Genomic DNA, 18,611 nt, shown 5'->3' with positions numbered 1-18,611 from the left:
ATGTACCCAATTATATAGCCTTCAACGGAGTAGCCCATCAGCATACTTGAAACAAGAGATACGATTGCGACAGTGCCACATAGGTTCCAGCTGGTGCTGCTAGTTGATATGCATTTTATTTATCTTGATTGAAATTGAGTGAGCATGGACCAAGAATGAATGTCTCGTGATCAACGTTTCTTGATGCAAAACTCGCATGACAAGGAAGACCATAGGCAGTGTCTCGTCATCCGGGGACAAGATCGTTGTCTGAGTTTAATCACGATCCTGCTCTCTGTTTATACCAGTCGTCGATTCTACGGAATCGCGGAAAGGAGCATCATCTTGCAAGAGATGTTCAGAGAGATCTATCAATTGGTCAGGAAATCAGTGTGATGGAAGACAGGGGGCTTCGACCTACTATCGAAATCACTCCGTCTTGTTTCAATGGCACCGAAGAGCGCGTCCATGTCCTCCAGCTCCCGACCCTTGGTTTCGGGAAAGAACGCATATATGGCCTATAGCACTGATTAGCGTTTAGGGATTTCATAGGTAATAAGTCCGAGGTTTTCCTACCGGAATGCAGATAATGTTCACAACCATGAATATGAAGTAGATGTTACTACCCATATATCCGATGCCCGCAGACCACACCATAGTGACGATAGAAGAACCGACAGAGGCACCAGCGGAGGCGAAATTCAAGCCTCGTGCTCGTACCGAGGTGGGAAAGATCTATAGTCATGTCCAGATCAGTGGTTGTCTCAAGGCACGGAAGAGGGCATCATCGAGGGGTACCTCTGTGTTGTATACCCATGCCGTTGGCCCAAATCCCAGAGAGAAGCCAATGACATATACAAAGATGAAGGCCACGCAGATTATATCTGTGGCTGGGCTTTTACGCTGAGGGTCTAGAAGAGGCACGGCTCCATTGATCTGAGATAAGCTTGTCAGCAATTGCAGTCCTTGCACACGGGTTCCCGTAACCTTTCACCTACCAGCAGTGAGAAAGCCATGATGATGCAACCAGCAACGAGGCATTTCCTCCGCCCAAACCGATCAATGATAAACATCTCGAGAACCGTGAAACCTATCTTGACCGTTGATTCGGTAGCGCTGATTAGCAACGCAGTATGCGAGAATATGCCATGTTGCTCCAATAGCCATGGGAGGAAGTATTTAATAGCAGTAGCACCACAACTTGAGGCCATGAATTGTAGTAGGGTCGCTCGCCAGAGACGATTAAACAGTGGCTTTTGTCGGAATAAAGAAAGCCAGTTGCTGCCGGATTGATGGTACTCGTCGACGCTTTTGATGATGGCTGAGAATTCATGCTCAATTTCGTCGTCGTCGAAACTTCCCTCGCGGAGCCAGCGAAGGGTCGAACGTGCCTGGTCTTTCCTTCCATGTTCGACGAGCCAACGGGGACTTTTTCAGTGTTAGTACAAACAGTCTTCTTTGGATTGGAGTACTGACGTTTCGGGGACCCAAGGCAACCCAAGCCCAAAGATCATTGCGGGGATTATCTCCAAGAGGATAGTCAGTCTCCAGCCATAGAAAAGGCCTGCATCGGAGGACCAAAATCTCATGAAATATCCAACCCTGTCATTGTTAGAGGTTTCTCAGATGGAGGCAACATTGTCTCAATTTACCAGAAACCCAGCGCTATACCAGCGATGAAGCCGACGTGGTTCAACGTTACAAAATGGCCGCGCTTGTGTGCTGGCGATATCTCACTAGAAACCCGATCAGCGCCTACGCATTGAAATGAACTTAGAACGTCTCACGCTTGGTATAACGGCACTGAAGTAGACACGACGGCAACTCCAACGCCACTGATGAGTCTTCCAGCGAGCATGGTGCCGCGAGCTGTATCGCCACCACTTGTGGCTTGCAATATGGCGCCAAGGCAAACGAAAGCTGTTCCCGACAAGGCGGCATACCGACGACCAAGCCAGTCAGTAATCGGATGGGAAATGCAGAGATAGCTGATGAAGGTTCCAGTGTAGTAGATGCTGACTACGGTTCCGATTAAAGCGCGTGTTGGCTGATGTAGAGCTTCGCGCCAGCCTGAACTGACTATCACTGAAGACAGTATGCCAATGTTGTATCTGTATTGAGTAATTAGGATCCGCTAAGCTCTTGGAACCACCAGATGGCTTAGGGCCCCGGTTCTCTCATCAAAACCCAACGACATGTCGTGTCTTCGATGGCTCGCCATATTTAGTCGGCTAGGTGGAGTGGAGGACGAACTTACCCCCAGACAGATGCGCCAATGCCGAAAAAGATGCAGAGAAAATAGAGACGCGACTCGCCAGCGCGTAATGAAGCACTAAGCCAGGCCATATCGATGGGCGTAAACTTTGGAGGCGCGGTTAGAGGGGTAAGCCAGCAGGCCGGAGGTGCGCCTTGCGGCAAGGAGTTGTTATCGATGGCTTGTCAGTATTGAGGAAGGCCTTTACTGACAAACTTCAATGTAGTTTCAACACAATTGGAAGCGGGGAGATGTAGTTGGACGGCTACTTCAGACATTATGCAATTCCAAGGTGAATCGCGGGGTCGCTTGGCCGAGACAGGTTGGATCATCTCGTGATTATGTAAGACACCTTCACGCACCACCCGCTAACTTACTTTTACCATTCAAAAGACAATGTTTTGTGCTGCTTGAGTACTCGGTGGATTTCCTGAAGAATAGTCCTCACCAGCACAAGTGCTGTGATTTCGTTTGACATAGAGAGCATAGGTTGAATCAACGAACGTTTGGGGACGGTTGAGACCACCAACCCATGGGGAAGCTGCCCCTCTTCAGCTGATCAATATCCGCTCTTGGAGCTAGAGCGTAGCCGCACACTCTATGCGCAATGATCATGAAAGCGAAAAGTCTACTACATTATTATCTACTTGGTGATTTTGACCTGAGCGTGTTGCTGATCTCAAACATAACTCTTTGAATCAGGTGTAAACCACCTGAGGCCTCAAGATTATGTACCGCCACCGATGTTACAGCCAGCTATTGCCTCAGCAGCGGTCCTCATCTGAAGTCATGGCGGCGCATGGCCGCTTATAGCGTATCCATCATTCATACATTAATTTTACAACGAGGCTTTTCCTCCTTACAAACACACACTCTATCGAGGCACATACCCCGAGAAGTCGTACATCCCATTATGATCCTGCAGTCCCGGGTTCCAGTCGAGGAATTGGGGCTGCCCATTGGTGTCAATCACTGGCGCATACATGCTCATATTGCTGGGTGATGGCCCTGACGTCGGCACCATGGTGCCATCATGGTAGCCCCAGAGTTGAGCGGCCATCTCCGGCGTCATCCCATTTGCCATTGGCATGAGTTCCGCCTGTTGGTCGAACATTGGCGGCTGCTGAGACAATTGCTGCTGCGAATGTGACTGCTTCTGCAGTGGGGGAGAGCATCCGAGGCCAAAGTCGGATGCGGGCAGCTGTTCTATTAGGGGCTGCAGCGTCCTTGGCGGAGCAGAGCCTCTGAACTCTTCCGGGGTTGATGACGCCCTTCTGACTGTTCGAACACTGTCGGAGTGGGCGAGCATACCCTGCCCGTCGAATCCGCCTCCAGGGAAGATGGCGACAGACTGGCTATCTTCCGAACCCTCGTCGACGTCTACACCCGAGTCTGGACGAGGCACAGTGCGAGTCAAGTGGCGTGGGGCCAGGAGGCGGGACGGTGATGGCTCATTCTTTCGATTGCTTCGGTTCGAATAGGGCATGTTCTGTGCGTTGGCGATGCACTGTTCAATGACCTGGATGAACTGATTGCGATAGATGTTCCCGATGGTCTCCAGCGCTTGGGGAGTCATGCCCTTGTTTCGCAGGCTATCCTCAACATCTTTCAGACTGTTCATGAACTGGTTCTGCAGCTCGAAATGCTCGATAACGGGGCAGAAGTCTAGTCGGCGTTAGTACCTTGGGGTTGGAAAAGCTGTGTTGGGCGGGAGTATATGGCATACCGAAAGGTTGAACCCTGTAGTCATCGTCGTCAGGGAACAACAGGTTCCAGATCTCCTTCCATTGAACCTCAGTGCTCATGCCACTGGCTCGCTTCCTACTGAGAAGCTTCGTCATTGTAGGGCCGTCGATGCCGGACTCTGGATCGTGGTCGGAAACGTCACACATCTGCTCCTTTGGCAGACGCTGGTGATCCCTGAGATCCTTCTTGCTGGGGAAGTCTCGGTTGCAGCGGTCGCACATGAAGGATGAAGGGTCGTTGCGCTTGTGTTGCTTGACGATGTGTTGCCTAGCAAGCGTTAGAGCACAGCTCGTGAGCTTCCAAGTGTCGGGGACTCACCTCAGCTCGGCAAACTTGGGGAAGTAAGTCATTGCACACGAATGGTGCTCTCTCACGTTGAACCTATGCGGGTTCCTCTTGCGAAACGGACAGCTCAGTCGAAGATCTCCCTCTGCCTCTCGTGGTGTTTGTCTGGCCCTCTTGAACGGCACGCTTGAGTCTCCATCGTCATCCGTCAAGTCATCGCCATCATCATCCCCATCTGCACGGCCGGTGTCGCCCTTCTTGCGCTTGCCGTTTTGGGACCCTCGACCTGACCCTGATCTCCGAGCTAGAGGCAGAGAACCATTAGACGACGTGGATTGAGTGTGGGTTAGTTGTGTTCCGGCGGGGAATCCATTGAAAGCGAATCTCCCAATGTCTTGGATAAATCTGAAGACGAAATGGCGGAGGAAGGCAGGTGGCATGGTAACCTCTTCCAGCTCCACACCGTAAGTGACTTGCAAGACATAGTCGAGAACTGCATCGGCTTCTTCATTAGAGAAGTCAATGGGTGTTGGGGTGATGGGTTCCCATGCACGCGAGAGACGATCGGAGCCGGAGTCGAAGCTCATCCTCTCATTGAGGGGCCGGGGCGGCACCCGCTCTTCGCGGGGTGACTCGGGCGTTTCGTCCGGCGACGGCGGCCTATCCTTGGCATAAGCATCGCATGTGGAATAGCACCGCTCTCATGGATCAAGAATTACCTTGGGGTGCCCGCCGTGTGAGGCAAGTCAGTTTGCTCGTCTTCATCCGGCTCGATGATGTCCATCCGCGGCAGTGGATCCTCCTTGTGACCCGCGCCGATGGATTCCGGATACGCCGGAAACCTCTCGCCCATGATGGAGTCCACGAACGTCGATCCCGAGTCGCATGATTCTCTGTAACGATGTCCGCCCGTACCGGACCGCGACGCAAGAAACGGTGTTGGTAGGCGCTCAGGGCCATCAATATCAGGAGTCGTAGCCCTTGTAAAGGTCGATGAGGTGGGGGACATGGGCATTGAACAGGTCGTCGCTGAGTCGGGGACATGAGTCGAGCTCATGGTCGATGAGGTCGGCGACCGGTCACGAAATGTCTTCCCATAGACACCTGAGATGATCTTCAGGCCCTCGGGACATTTTTGCTGGTGGTGAACAGGTTGCGACAGGCGAAAGTGGTGTTCAAATGGTGGTGAGTGAACTACTTCCTCGATTTTGGCATGCGAGGCAAAGGTTGAATCCCGGTGACGTGGCTCCCGAGGTCGGATCGGGATCTCGACCGTGAACGACTGCTCGTCGCTCATCGTGACTGATACTCTTTTATCTGCTCGAAGTCGCTGATTCTGAAATGCTGACGCGTCTGCAGTGAAAGCTGAGCCCGGAATGACACTTGTACCCGATTTACTGGGTTGGCCTTGACATTCAGTTCTCCGGCTGCCCTTGCTCAAGAAATCCCTTCTCGAAACCCGTCCGTCACTTGTCGTTATGATGGCGATGAGAACAAGGCACTGAAAATGATTAACGAGAGTGATGAAAGAAGACAGAAAAGCGAATGGAATCGAGTCTTGGGATGCGACACTCGAAGAAGGGTAATTCCCCCTCGATCATGCTGTTGCCTCCAGACTCAGCCCCCCAAACTATGCGGAGTACTTAGAATGCGAACCATCTCAGCATAACAAGGGTGGGCTCAGCTGGAGGCTGTGATTGGATCATGACCACGACCGTCGTTGGCGCAAGAAACAAGTTTCTATCATTGGACAATGCGGGCGTGACGGACGAGGATGCCTCCCCTATTTCTGGCGCGCAGCTTGCTGCAGGCCAGCATACCCCCTTTAGAAGAACTGGACCTCTGATTTGCTTGTGGCCGGTGCCGTTCTGCTTCTCTGACAGTGGCGGGCAGGCAGAAACAATGTTTCTGCCAGTGTGGCCTGTTAGGGATATACTCATAATAAACCTAGTCTCGCTCATAACGGTCCAACGAAACGTGGTATTTCCCTAACAGCCACGAACGAGATCAGCATGCTTCGTCTCAGGGCGCCGACCCAGGCGTCCGATATATCCCAGCACTGGCACCGTCAGTGCGCCTGTTCGACTGCCAGAACTGGCAATCAGCCCTATGAGGATCGCGTCTGTCCAACATTGCGACTCCATTAATGCACGCCATCGCGACTTGGTGGATGTCGACACTCGTCTGGACCTGCAGCGTTCCAGCTTCAGTTGAGATTAGATCGGCCAGGGCTCTCTGGTTGCCCCGTCGCAGGCCGGCCGCCGGTCCTTCGAATTTGCCCTGCCATTGGATAATGGCAACAACTGGTCCATTGCGCAGGCGGAGTGTATCGTCTACTCAATGTCAGAAGCGGAGCCAATGTCGAGAAGATGCTAATTCAACCTCCTTCGATCCTTTCTTGGTCTTTAGGGATGGAATTGAGCCTGCAATTGAGCCTCACGAATTCATCATGGTGTTATTATAAGAGCGGGATGGTAAGATGAAGGTCATAACGGTAATGAGGGCAACATTGGTCCTTCAATTCGCAAGCGATAGGAAGGCGTAATCGCGAAATCCAACTGCGGATAATTTTCAACCTAACCACCAAAGCCAATTGCATCGTGACCAAACCGAGGCCTGTACTTTTCTCCCCAAAATTGGCCGACCGCTACCCCAGAGTCGATCCGAACCGAGCGCAAACCTTGAAACTCTCAAGGAAAATAGTCTAACGAATATGTCACACTCTAAAGCCAGCTCAAGCCAGAGCCTAGTAGAGTATCCCACCGGGTATGAAACATATCAATTTTCTGCCTTTGAGCAACCGCACTGACAATGCAATATCGACAGATCTTCCCGTGCCGCTCCCTATAGTGTCGATCGTTTCATGGTCGAGTCATCTTCCTAGACACAATTGAGCCAAAGAACCGGCACTCCCCGCACGACTTACAACGACCTCATGCAATCAGACCTCGACGGCCTATTACATCAAGCGAAGCAGCGGCCACGGATAGCCAATAGATGAAAAACGAGTGAAGGAAGTCAAGCAATTGTACGATACTGCATTACGACTCGCTCACTTGGTCGCCCCAAAAAGCATCTCGATTGCAATACATGTACAACGGCGTGGAGGATCAAAAGAGGATGATTCCCGCGTCTACGCGAATGGTAACGGAAATATTGGAGCATTGGGCTTGTTGTATTCTTTGCTGTGTCACCTCGGAGACGCAATAAAGCAGCGCTTATACCCAAACAAACAAATCAAATATAAGGTTCATATTTAATTATTTAATTGATTTCTCGCGGCATATTTAATTATTTAACTTATTTAATAAATAATTAATTGATTTGACTAATTTCCTAATTAGGAATTAAATAAAGCTATTACAAAAGTCCTTATAGTACTAACTTATAGACTTAACCTCGATTAGCTCTTCTAATTAAAAAATTAACCTCCTATTTCTATAGTACTACTACAAAGCTAGTTCTTAAGATATTAGACCTCCTCTAGTATAAAGGATCTTATTAATAATTACTATAAAGTTAAAGTTAACTTTGCAAAGCTAAATACCCTCTCGTAGTTTATTATTATTATAAGGATTATAAAGATATTAAGCGTAAGCTTACTTAACGTTAAATAGGTTAGCTAATAGTTAATCTACTATTAAATTAGGTTAAGGACTAGCTAAGGGATAATTTATAAGTAATATTAATTAAGCTTAGGCGCGTAGTTAATTACTACTTTTATTATTTAAGATATTAACTATTATTAGTATTATAAGTTTTCTATAATACTTTTTAAAATTATAAGGGTAATAAAAATAGCTTATAACTATCGTAGTAAAGGAAGAGAACTTAGATAATAAGAAAGAGGAGGACTTACTATCTTATTTATATATTATCTTTATTAATAATCGTAGAACCCCTTTTTCGTATTAAATAGCTAATAGCTCTGCTCGGGCATATCTTACCTCTTCTCTAGCTATCTTAATCCTTACTTAAAGTAAAAAATAATTACTACGGCATAGAGTAGAGAGTTACCTAACTTAATATAATACTTATTAAGGACTTACTAAGTATTAATAATTAATAGTTAGAAGTATTCTCGCGAGTTAAAATTATTACTAAGAAGTAGCTCCGCCCGCTCCTTAAGTATATACTTAAACTAAATATAATAAGGGATACTACTTAAAGTTAGAGGTTAAAAAAGAGGTTAGGATATAAATTAATAACGAGCTAACCGCTAATAAAGTAGTATTATTTATATTAACTACGATTATAACGCTACGATTTAAAAAGCCGTAAGATCTATCTCTTCCTTAAAAAGTTTATTATATAACCTCTTCTACTCCTCGAGATAGTTAATAAAATACTTAAGACCTACTATTACTTTCTATAAACGGCTATAACCGTCTCCTTTACCCCAGCCCTAGTATCTTATTATCTAGAGGTAAAGTAGCTTAAGTACCGCCTTTAGCTCGGCCAATAGCTATTAATCGTTATTATTAAGAACGTCCTTAATAAGGATCCGTTATTTTAGATCCCTATAAGCTTAACTAGTTATTAAAAAAGTATAAATCTACTTTCTCTTTTATAAAAAGCGCTATATTATAAAGTATATCAAATTCTACCTTATATCGTTATTAAGTATTAATATAAGCTCTTATAACGACTCCTTAAAAAGAATAAATATATTATTCTCGTCGGTCTTATTACTAACCTTAAAGAAGGCCTTATATCGTTAAAGTAATGAGTAAATGAATTTAATAACGTTCCGAAGCTTACTAATAGGGCCCCTTATATACTAAAGGTTAAGATCTTCTTAAAATTACTTAGTATTAATTAATATATCTAATTCTTACTCGAATACCTCTTTATTATTACTAAATAAAAAGGCCCTACTAACGAGGTTAAGGATATAACCGTAGTACCTAATCCTCTAGTTAAAAACATCTTCCCGGGTATAGGTATAAAATAATATAAAATATAAATAACCTAAGTAAGTATTATTATTTAAGGTATTATTATAAACAATTGCCCTAACTTAATTACCTAATTCTTAGTCGTCTATTATAGACTTTATAATCTAGGTAATATTAGCCCTATTATAAGCACTATACTATTATCGTAAAGTAATAAGGTATTATATCTATTACCTAGTATAGTTTAAAAAATAAGTAAAGACAGTAATAATAATATTCCGTATTAGCGAGGTCTATAAATCGAATAATAAATAGACTTTCGTTATTAACCTCTAAATCTCTACCCTAATTATATCTTTCTTTTTAATAAAGATCCTACTTAGCTCCTTTCTTATACTTCTGTATAATAATAAGAGTTCGTTAGTAATATTATAATCTAACTAATAAAAGAGGGCCCGGAAGTAAGGATCCTAAAAAGTTATAAATAGGCTATTACTATTAATAATATACCCAATTACTAATTCCTTAATTCTCGTTACTTAGCCCTTCGTAATAATACTAAAAATAAGTTTCTATCTTTTTAATATAAAGTCGTACTCTAAGGATTTTAATAAATATAGTAACTCGCTAGAGCTTAAATCTATTACTTAGTATTTTAACCTTAAGTAAGTCGTTACTAAGCTCGTAGCTACTATTTTAAAATAAATAATAATACTTATTTTGTTATAGTAATAATAAAACTAAAAGACTTTACTTTAATTATTTTTATCGTAGATCTTTTAAGCAAAGACCCCCTCTAAACGGATCTATAACTTCTTTAGCCTTATGCCCTTTTATAATATTAAATCGTTATTAATAAAAATCCTCCCTTTCTAAATTACTTTTAAAAGGGCGAGGAGGTTATTACGATTCTTAAGGTCGGTTAATAATACGAAGCTAGCGTTAGTTAAGGTCTATAGCTACGAGGTAATCCGAAGTAATTACTATGTGCTAAAGATCGTACGACTTATTACTAATTAATTAATTATAATATAGCGAATTAATTAATATATAATTTAATTAATTTTAATAATAATTATAATAATCGCAAAGGGTTAGAAGTAGTAGTATATAACTTCGTTAGTTTTATTAATATTAAGAAAAGGGGGTACTAGTTAACTAATATAGGTTTTTTAAATTCCTAGATATAATAAGATACTAAATCCAGCGCTCTATACTACTTAGGCTTTTTTTTTTTTTAATAATTACTAGTAATCTATTTAGTTAAGTAATATAATACTGAACTTATAGTCGTAAGTAAGGAGTCGTAAGTTTAAATCCCGCTATAAGTATTTATATTCCTAATTACGAACTTTTATAAGGCATAGTTAAGAATATTAATTTTTAATTAGCCCGGCCCCGGATTTTCCTTTTTCCGCGCGATCTTATATTTAATTAAATATGTTAAATATAGGGCCTTATAATATTTAATTATTTAACTCACTAAAATTCCTATATTTAACTATTTGTTTAACTTATTTATTTGATTGATTTGAATGGGTATGTGCGCTACAATGCAGGCTCTCGATACATGGCAAGACGATAGAATAGTTATCTTGACTAGTGAGATAGCAGGCCACCTCACCCGGGTATGTAGACTGCTATTCGCAGAATTATATACGATAAAAGCATATTTGCTATTGACCACAGGTCCAATATATACAGTGAAGACTCAAAGGAAGTGTTTGTTTACGCATCTCAACTCCATCTCAGATGCAATGCCTACTCTGCTGTGTCTCAAGCAGGAACATGTAGGCATTTGATACCGGATATGGACCAGCATGCGTTTACTGGAAGAGCTCAACGGTGTCGAAGATCTAGGACATGAGTTAGCATCAAAATCTATAATTCGAATGATCTCTAGTCAAAACTTACGACGCTGGGGCTCAGGTAAGTGTCACCACTGCTGCCGGAGATGACATTGATGGTGATGGTGTTGGCTCCTGAAACGAGGGTGCCGGCAGGGATGCTGACGTCGTAGACCTCGCCGAGGCCGCGGTACGCACCACGAGTAACGCCACGAGAGTCAATTTTGGTGGGCGCAGCAGGGGCCGGGCCGGTCCAGCTGTTCACCTTGGCCTGGGGGCGGCCACTGGCAAAGGCAAGGGTGGTGGCGATGCGGAGGGTGGCAGCGCCAGGGGCGGAAGCGAGGTTGAACTTGATGGTGACGGGGTTGTTGACGGCGGTGAAGATTGCCATGGGGAAGTCGCTGACGGCAGATGTGCCGACGGTGTAGGTGAGAGGACCCCAGCTGCTCATGCGGCTGTCAGAGGGATGCATGCGGAGCTGCTTGTCGGCGTTGCGGAAGCCGGTAGGCTGGCCGTCGTACTCGCCAATCTTCCAAAGGGTGGTGCGGGCAGCGAGGGTGCTGGCGATGTTGGCAGTGGTAGTCTTTCCAGCGGAGACGGTGACGGAGCTGGTGGCCACCTTGAACTCGGTCTGGTAGAGGACCATGGTGTAGGTGCCGGGCTTCATCAGAGGGGAGGTAAAGGCGCCGGTGGACGAGGCGTAGGTCCAGTACTGGGCGTTGGCGTTGTACCAGTGGACAACACGCTGGAAGCTGCCGGTGATGCCGGAGGCGGTGCCGGAGACGGTGCCGCGGCCGGAGGCAGCGACGTAACCCTTGAGGCTGAGCTCGCTGAAGAAGTCGTAGTTGAAGTCGGTGTTCTTGGGGATGCCGGAGCGGGAGAAGGACTGGACGTAAGGGCCGTGCAGACCCATACGGTAGGCCTCGGTCTGGGCGTGGTTGCTGTTCATGTAGTTGTACAGGTTGGTAGAGTCACCAGCGTTGTTGGTGTTGATGTCGCGGAAGAAGGGGCCGCCGGAGGAGAGCTCGAAACCAGTCTTGGGCTCGACGGAGACGCAGACGTGGATCTCCTCGGGGCTGGTACCGTAGACACAGCGGACCTTGTCATCGATGAAGCGCTCGCTGGAGTAGAATTTGGATCGGGTCTGGCCGCTGACGACGAAGACATCGGAGCCCTCGACGGTGGAGCTAGAGCCGGCGATGGTGGAAACAACGCCGAAGGGGTATTCGCTGGGGAGGATGTCCTTGTTCAGACGCGAGATCCAGCGGAGCTCACCAATGTCTGGCTCTGCGGTGATGTAGGTCGCCATGTAAATGTTGGCCTCACCCTCCTTGACAATGAGGTAGTGTGTAAGAGTCGAGGTGGTGCAGGTCACCTTGATGACCTTACCGGTGCTGGCCGTGATAGTGGTGGCCTCGACGGTGGCGGTTCCGAGACCAGAGCTGATGTGGCTGCCCTTGCTGGCATACTGGAGCTCGTTGCCACGGTACTTGATGGAGTTGATGTCACAGCTGGACTTGGAAACTTGGAAGACGAGAGTGTTGGATGAGCCGGCATCGACAACGAAGTTGCTACCCGAGGTGGTAACGCCGAAGGCGGCCAAAGCAGATGAGGCGAAGGAAAGGATGGTGAAGAAGAAGACCTGAAGAAGAGTGTTCAACGCCATTTTGGCTGTAAAGGGGCTGCCCTTGCCTGGCGAACTAGAGAGAGTGAGAGGGCGAAGTTGGAATAAGGTCAAGCAGTCATAGGACAAGAGAGCCTGCTCCTCCTGGGTTTCTAGAACGAGGGTGATCGACTTTGTTATAAAGTCAAGAACAGTTCGTCTGGACTTGGCGCTTGGCACCCGGCCAGCGCACATCTTGGGAGGCCGGGACAATTCCTCGCCATGCTCAGTGCTGAAGGCCCCTTGGTCTCTTTCGCGGGATTCCAACTTCCAAGAGCGGGCGTCCGCCGGAGAGGTTACCTCTCGCAAGGGCTCGTGATAAATTGCAACAGCTTGTTGATTGGCGGAATGATTGTTTCATGGGCCGGCGACCAGGGCTTCCTCGCCGTGGCTGCGCGAGATAGATCACGAAGGGTGAAGCGGAAAGGGTGAGTTCAAGTGCTGGGTGGGCACTACACTGTTTTATTGAAACTGTATTCTTGTACTTGTGACTCAGAAAGAATTAACTTTCTTCGATAACAAGGTACTTAGAAAGCAAAAGACCAGACGAACCAGCGGCGGGCAAGGCGCTGTAAGTCCCGGAATCTCGGGGCATTCTACGGTCTACCCCAGATTCGCACCGGCACAACGTGCAGCTACGTAGTAAGCTATTGACTCGGTGCTGCAGAGACGGCAGATGAATTGCGGAGACTTGACCTCAGGTCATGATTGCTGCTTAGCTTTGAGCAATATTGAGTTCCGCAAACATTTAACTCCGCATGAAGCTTAAGAGATTGACGAGGCGGTAGACCGGCAAGGGAGCTCGTATATGAGGTTGGCAAGACGCGCAATCCATGCTTGGTACGTGAGATTGTTGATTTTTAGATTTTAAACGTACGGAGACAGAACCCATCTCGCCTTCGCAAGGTTCCGGCGGCGACAATGAGCCGAATGGCACAGTGAGCCATTTGAAACTCGACAGTGGCTCTTCATTCCTCAGTGCTGGGTGCGATGCCCTGTCAATTTGGTTATTTATTATATAATGTTCGACGTTCATCAGAGTCAGTGACAGGGTCTTCCCTCCGTACTCCGTACTCGGTAGAGAGAAGCCCAATATCCGCTTATTCGCCCGGGGTTCTCAGAGGGGGGGGGGGAGAGCTAATCGACAGAGTGGACATTGTGGGTTGAAAATCGCCGTGTCGACGCAAGGACCTCTTGGCTCTGTTCGGAAGGTGGGCAACAGTGGCTCCAAAGAATCAGAGATGAATCGGGCATGGAACTCGAAGTATTTGGGGGGGGCTCAACGAGTTTGGTGTAGGAAGTAAGGTAGTGGTGATGTCCCCCATCAGCATCCTACGGATACACAGGGTGGGCAGACAAAATGAGGGCAGAAATGAGACGGAAAACCGAGAAATGCGGGAATTGCTCCAAGAGTCCAGGAGGTCTGCAGGGGGCCAAAAGACCCGCTGCCGAGCCTCCGTGCTCATCTGATATCACGTGGACACAAGGGTGGATGGCGAGATACGTACCCTTGGCTGGCTAGGATATTCGCTAAGCTTAATTCGTCCAAAGGTTTGTGGCGCTCCTATCAGATCCACCAAATCGCACATCGCATCATCTGCGCCACTTTATTCAGAAGCCCCGTCATTCTTTTGGGCCTAGTCTGGCCTCTACCTTGGTCACAGTACGTACTGTGTCTCCAGCCACGGACTTGACCCTCCGCTCAACAGGTCGGCCATCCCCCGACTGGAAGACAACCCACAAACTCATCCACCAACCCTTTGCAATTTCACTTGCATCTCGACATCAACTAATACTGTCAAGACCCAGTTCGGTTGTTTGTTCTGCGGAACAGGTCCTCGGACAGTCATCGTCTACAGAAATCAGACTGCTACTTATTGCCTCAACCGCGCCACAGCCGCTACGCTTACCTTACTCATCGGCAAACTTCATCCAAACCCGTCCCCGAATCCAAGCTTCCACCCTCGTTCCTTTGTTGCTTGTCGGTGTTGTCTTTTCATATGGGGATGTCGCAGATTGCTTTTCTTTGCCGCAGATTTGTTCTCCGTATGGCTCTCGGGTGTCAAATAGCATGATTCGATTTTTGCAAACGTTAAAGGTATAAACCATGCCGTGGATACTTCACATCTTCCATCATTCAGTGCTGGCGGCCATCAAAAATACCGATTGAGCAAGCCGTGGTCTAGTTCCTCATGTTATTTCAAAGTATCAAAGATATTAGTCTGTATTAGTAGATTCAATGACCCAAGTTCAAGCCTGGCCTAGGCAGTCAGCACGACTAAGGCGTATCGGCTAGGTCGGGAGCCCTCAAGAACTTAATCAGATATTAGTCTCCGGTCGGGCGTCACTTTCCGTTCTTGAGTGGACGGACGATTTGCTTCACTAGTCAGGTCATTCTGCCTTTCTGTCTTTGTCTCATTTCATTCATATCAGGACTCCTTATCCATATCATTCATTCTTCAAACCCCACATCACCTCCCCTCTTGTTTAGAGTTCGTCGGCCCAGTGCCTGAGTCCGATATCTTTGTCCGCGAGTCCTTGAAAACTTGGAAAATGCCGGTTTGAGGACTTGAACACCTCTTTTACAAAGCTGTGTGCAGTATCCAAGGCAGGCAAGCTCACAATCTTCTTTTCTAATAAGCAGGTCTTCTGTAGTTCCTTCCTATTGACTTGGAGTCTTGGGCAGCTTTATCTGCTCAACAAGTGAGACCGTCTTGATAGCTGATCCATAATTAATGTGCGCTGCACCTTCGGTACAGAGTCAAGCCGCGCGTTGGCAGTGCACAATGTGCCAGGATTGGGCAGCTAAGTAATGGGATCTTATTGTTGCGGCGTCTCCTATCTTTAGGATCATTTTTGGAATTGCGATTTGCCTAGGCGTAACTATCAACGCCTGCCGTTCCACCTACCCCGGATATGATACTTGTCCCAATCCATCTGGCTACTGGAAGGCGCTTGTCATGGCGTCAGGATGCGTAGCGTCCGCATAGTCTTGTCGCTACACGTACCTCTAACGCCACGACACAAGTCGCGTCGTGAGATCAGTATAATTGGTCGTCAGACAAATACACCCAACTTTCTCACCCGAGTCTCATCCGTTCTTGAACCGTGGTGATCCTTTGCTTTCGTTCCACGCGTGCCGTCAAATGTTCTCAGCGTCCTAGGCAAAAGTGTTCCAGGGGCTCTTCATAAGCTTCCGACAGGTACCTTTGGCAGGCAAAGAGACAACTTACAATTCTGTTACTTATGCCTAGACGCTCTACCCTTGATAGGGAATCGATTACCGCCAGATTTCAGTCGATCGACTATAGTAAGTCTAAGTAACGTTTCACGAAACGAGCTAGCTCACCGATGGACGGTCCTCACCACGAGGGATCTTCTTGTTAGCTTCTTCATTCATTTCCCTATCGGGAAAGAATGTCACTGTTTCTGTAGGTGAATAACGTCTGGATCACTTACACGTACTCTATTCTAAAGTGGATAGAGTGCAAATCGGGCACGTCAATCCGTGTTCGTTGATTCCCACGCTGGCACCACATCACTGGTCATTGAACCAAGCATTAGTGGTTCGATTCCCCTAATGCCGCAACTCTGAGAACATGGGTGGATTATGTAGAAGAAAATCACTCTGGGGAGGCGAACCAACGAAGTTGAAGCCGGCAGTGGTTGTGACGAATCCATAGAAGTGCCGACCTCCCCATGTAGAGGACCTAACGACAAGCTAGTCTCGCCTGTTGACTATTTGGGGTCCCGGTGCTATGAACTAGGCCAAAGCTGATTGGGCCACAGTATTGATAGGCTGCGATTGAGGGGTTTGAAGGAGCTCACAGAAGCTAGCAGAGCTGTGGAAGTTTGTTATTCTTCAAGCCGGTTGGAATCCCAGATTGTGCACGACCCGATAACCCTCTGCCGGTCTGACAATAAATCCTTGTTGATCAATTCAAATGCCGAGTGAGGATATCAAAGGTCGCAAACATCTCTGAATAGATGAAGTGACGTCTTATGGGTGGATGAATTTGAAGGGTGGCCTAACGAACGTGGGCTAAGGAATGCATACCAGACTGTTACGACTGGTTTGAAGAGCATGTTGCACTCTCCAGGACAACTAAACATAGTCCTCCAGGAGAAATTGCTATTCTCAAGTCGGGACGCAATCTATCCGTCGAAGATAAAGGTTCCTCCGTCTCCTGCCCAACTGGATAGGTTCCTGCTGATCAACTGGGGAAACAGGTACCGGGAACGAACTGATCCGAAGGTCAGCTTTGTTACGATGGAGAATATGGAAACTTTGATGGGACGTGTTCATCAGATCATTGCCTTTGCTGACATGCCACGTAGGGATCCCAGTAACGTGGAACACTGGGTAAGACAACGGTCTGGCGGCTTCCTTGACGCTCCCGGCCCTCGGGATTCGGATCGTTGGCTTAGGCTATCCGGACAGCTAGAATCCGGGGCTTTAACGGCTTCAGCCATCCAATAAGAAAAGACTTAATTCCGTAGATGTAAGCTGCTATCCCGACGTGGACATTGTTCTCCCCGGATCTGGGCTGGCCCGGCGCTAGTGCCTGGCAGTCTACTAGCTTTAAACTCTTGGTCACAACTAGTGCCAAGGCTTGACGAGACCATCATTTCCCGACTGGTGTCATTTGAATGACATTGTTGAGAGACAAGTGATTGAAACGGCACCAATGCTACCTATGGATGACGATGATGGAAGTCGGCTGCGCTTCCAGCCTTGCCCACGTCGCACTTATAAGCTGGACATTGCTCTTCTTTGATGAGCTTTGGAAATACTCGCCAAATTCTTTCTGATACCTTGCATCACCAAGTCGACAATCGGGCTGTATCAGCTAATCAACATGTACTGCAAAAATATCGCACTTGCTCTGGCTATTGCCACAGGCGTCATTGCCCAGCGCCCTGCCGACACTCCCATCTGCGACTACTACACAACGGCGCTGTTGAAGAACAACACTGGCGCGAACCAATACACGCTCCTTACGCTCTTGGTCAACACTGTTGTTATTGGAAATTGTAAGCCACACCGCTGTTGTGTCTCAAGGTCCCTGCCGCTCACACGAGTATGATCAGATACGATGCCGAATGTCGGGATAAAGGTCGATGGTATCCTGGCACCTGGCATGTACAACGGCGCTGAGGTCAACCTCCTTCCTTACTTCAACGGAGACTTGGCTTCATCGAACCGGGGCGGCAGTTCCGGTGTGTCAGTCAACTTCCTCGATGGAGGCGGTGCTGCCCCGTTGATGAAAAACATGCCTGCCAATGACGACACATCCAAGCAATAGTGAGTTTAACCCACTCAAGTCTGTTAATCACCCGAAGAATGCTAACGTGAGCTTTCACTCAGCTTCCTCTTGACTCACTTGTACCAATTCTTCGGTGCCCTTCTCGGCTGCTCTCAATACGGCATGGCCGGTTTCCCCAAGTACAGCGGCTTTGCTTCCATGTACGAGGTGCACAAGTTCATGGACTTGGACCAGAATGAGCTTGGTTATTTCATTACCCAGGTTGCCATGGCTGCTGCCTCTTTTGGTGTCGCACAAGACGACCTCAAGGCAGTCGGTATGGCTTTGAACCAACTCTTTGGCATGCGCTGCAGCCCGCCTGCCACGGCCATCCCAGAGCAGGGTCCTCAACTGCAGGCTATCTGCATTCAAGACAGCTGCCCTATCTCCACCAACTCTACCTGCGCTAGCTACCAGCCTGCCATGGCCCCGAAGAATGCCACTGCGACGGGGGGCATGAACGCCACCATGACCTCAACGATGACGGGAGCTACCATGACTTCGACCATGGCACCGAGCACGGTCCCAACGGCAGGCGCTGCTTCTCAGGGCGTCAGCTTAGCAGCTCTCATCGCCGGGCTGCTGGCTTGCCTTATCTGATAAAGCTATTACCAGTGAAGACCAAGATCTCAG

The 18,611-nt window shown here is 47.6% G+C and overlaps 4 protein-coding genes across 4 annotated transcripts, besides 1 other annotated feature; 2 read left to right on the top strand and 2 right to left on the bottom strand.

The window, feature by feature from the left end:
* Positions 1 to 255: 255 nt before the first annotated feature.
* On the bottom strand, positions 256 to 6,863 carry CLUP02_17192 (uncharacterized protein; the record flags this gene model as incomplete). Its single annotated transcript, XM_049296105.1, has 22 exons — positions 256 to 347; positions 401 to 497; positions 556 to 714; positions 778 to 915; positions 978 to 1,407; positions 1,456 to 1,581; positions 1,632 to 1,715; positions 1,767 to 2,090; positions 2,237 to 2,414; positions 2,469 to 2,585; positions 2,652 to 2,676; positions 2,738 to 2,831; positions 2,895 to 2,989; positions 3,120 to 3,898; positions 3,960 to 4,246; positions 4,298 to 4,924; positions 4,984 to 5,856; positions 5,921 to 6,047; positions 6,105 to 6,172; positions 6,229 to 6,323; positions 6,404 to 6,597; positions 6,773 to 6,863. The coding sequence occupies 22 exons, from the start codon at positions 6,861 to 6,863 to the stop codon at positions 256 to 258; spliced, it is 5,100 nt and encodes a 1,699-aa protein (XP_049153252.1).
* A 114-nt stretch (positions 6,864 to 6,977) lies between these two features.
* CLUP02_17191 (uncharacterized protein) lies at positions 6,978 to 7,148 on the top strand (the record flags this gene model as incomplete). The annotated part of the gene is made up of 2 exons (XM_049296104.1): positions 6,978 to 7,030; positions 7,091 to 7,148. The coding sequence occupies 2 exons, from the start codon at positions 6,978 to 6,980 to the stop codon at positions 7,146 to 7,148; spliced, it is 111 nt and encodes a 36-aa protein (XP_049153251.1).
* Positions 7,149 to 7,199: 51 nt separating this feature from the next.
* Positions 7,200 to 7,265: a sequence feature (Short protein (CLUP02_17190, UQC91654.1) was converted to a misc_feature.).
* Positions 7,266 to 10,988: 3,723 nt separating this feature from the next.
* Positions 10,989 to 12,675, bottom strand: CLUP02_17189 (rhamnogalacturonase; the record flags this gene model as incomplete). The annotated part of the gene is made up of 2 exons (XM_049296103.1): positions 10,989 to 11,018; positions 11,077 to 12,675. 2 exons carry the CDS (start codon positions 12,673 to 12,675, stop codon positions 10,989 to 10,991), a joined length of 1,629 nt encoding a protein of 542 aa, XP_049153250.1.
* A 4,856-nt stretch (positions 12,676 to 17,531) lies between these two features.
* On the top strand, positions 17,532 to 18,578 carry CLUP02_17188 (uncharacterized protein; the record flags this gene model as incomplete). Its single annotated transcript, XM_049296102.1, has 3 exons — positions 17,532 to 17,706; positions 17,764 to 17,977; positions 18,041 to 18,578. 3 exons carry the CDS (start codon positions 17,532 to 17,534, stop codon positions 18,576 to 18,578), a joined length of 927 nt encoding a protein of 308 aa, XP_049153249.1.
* Between the last annotated feature and the right edge of the window lie 33 nt (positions 18,579 to 18,611).

Source organism: Colletotrichum lupini, chromosome 9 (assembly GCF_023278565.1).
Source record: "Colletotrichum lupini chromosome 9, complete sequence".
Taxonomy (NCBI): Eukaryota; Fungi; Ascomycota; class Sordariomycetes; order Glomerellales; family Glomerellaceae; genus Colletotrichum; species Colletotrichum lupini.
This window is presented reverse-complemented; position numbering and strand designations above follow the sequence as displayed.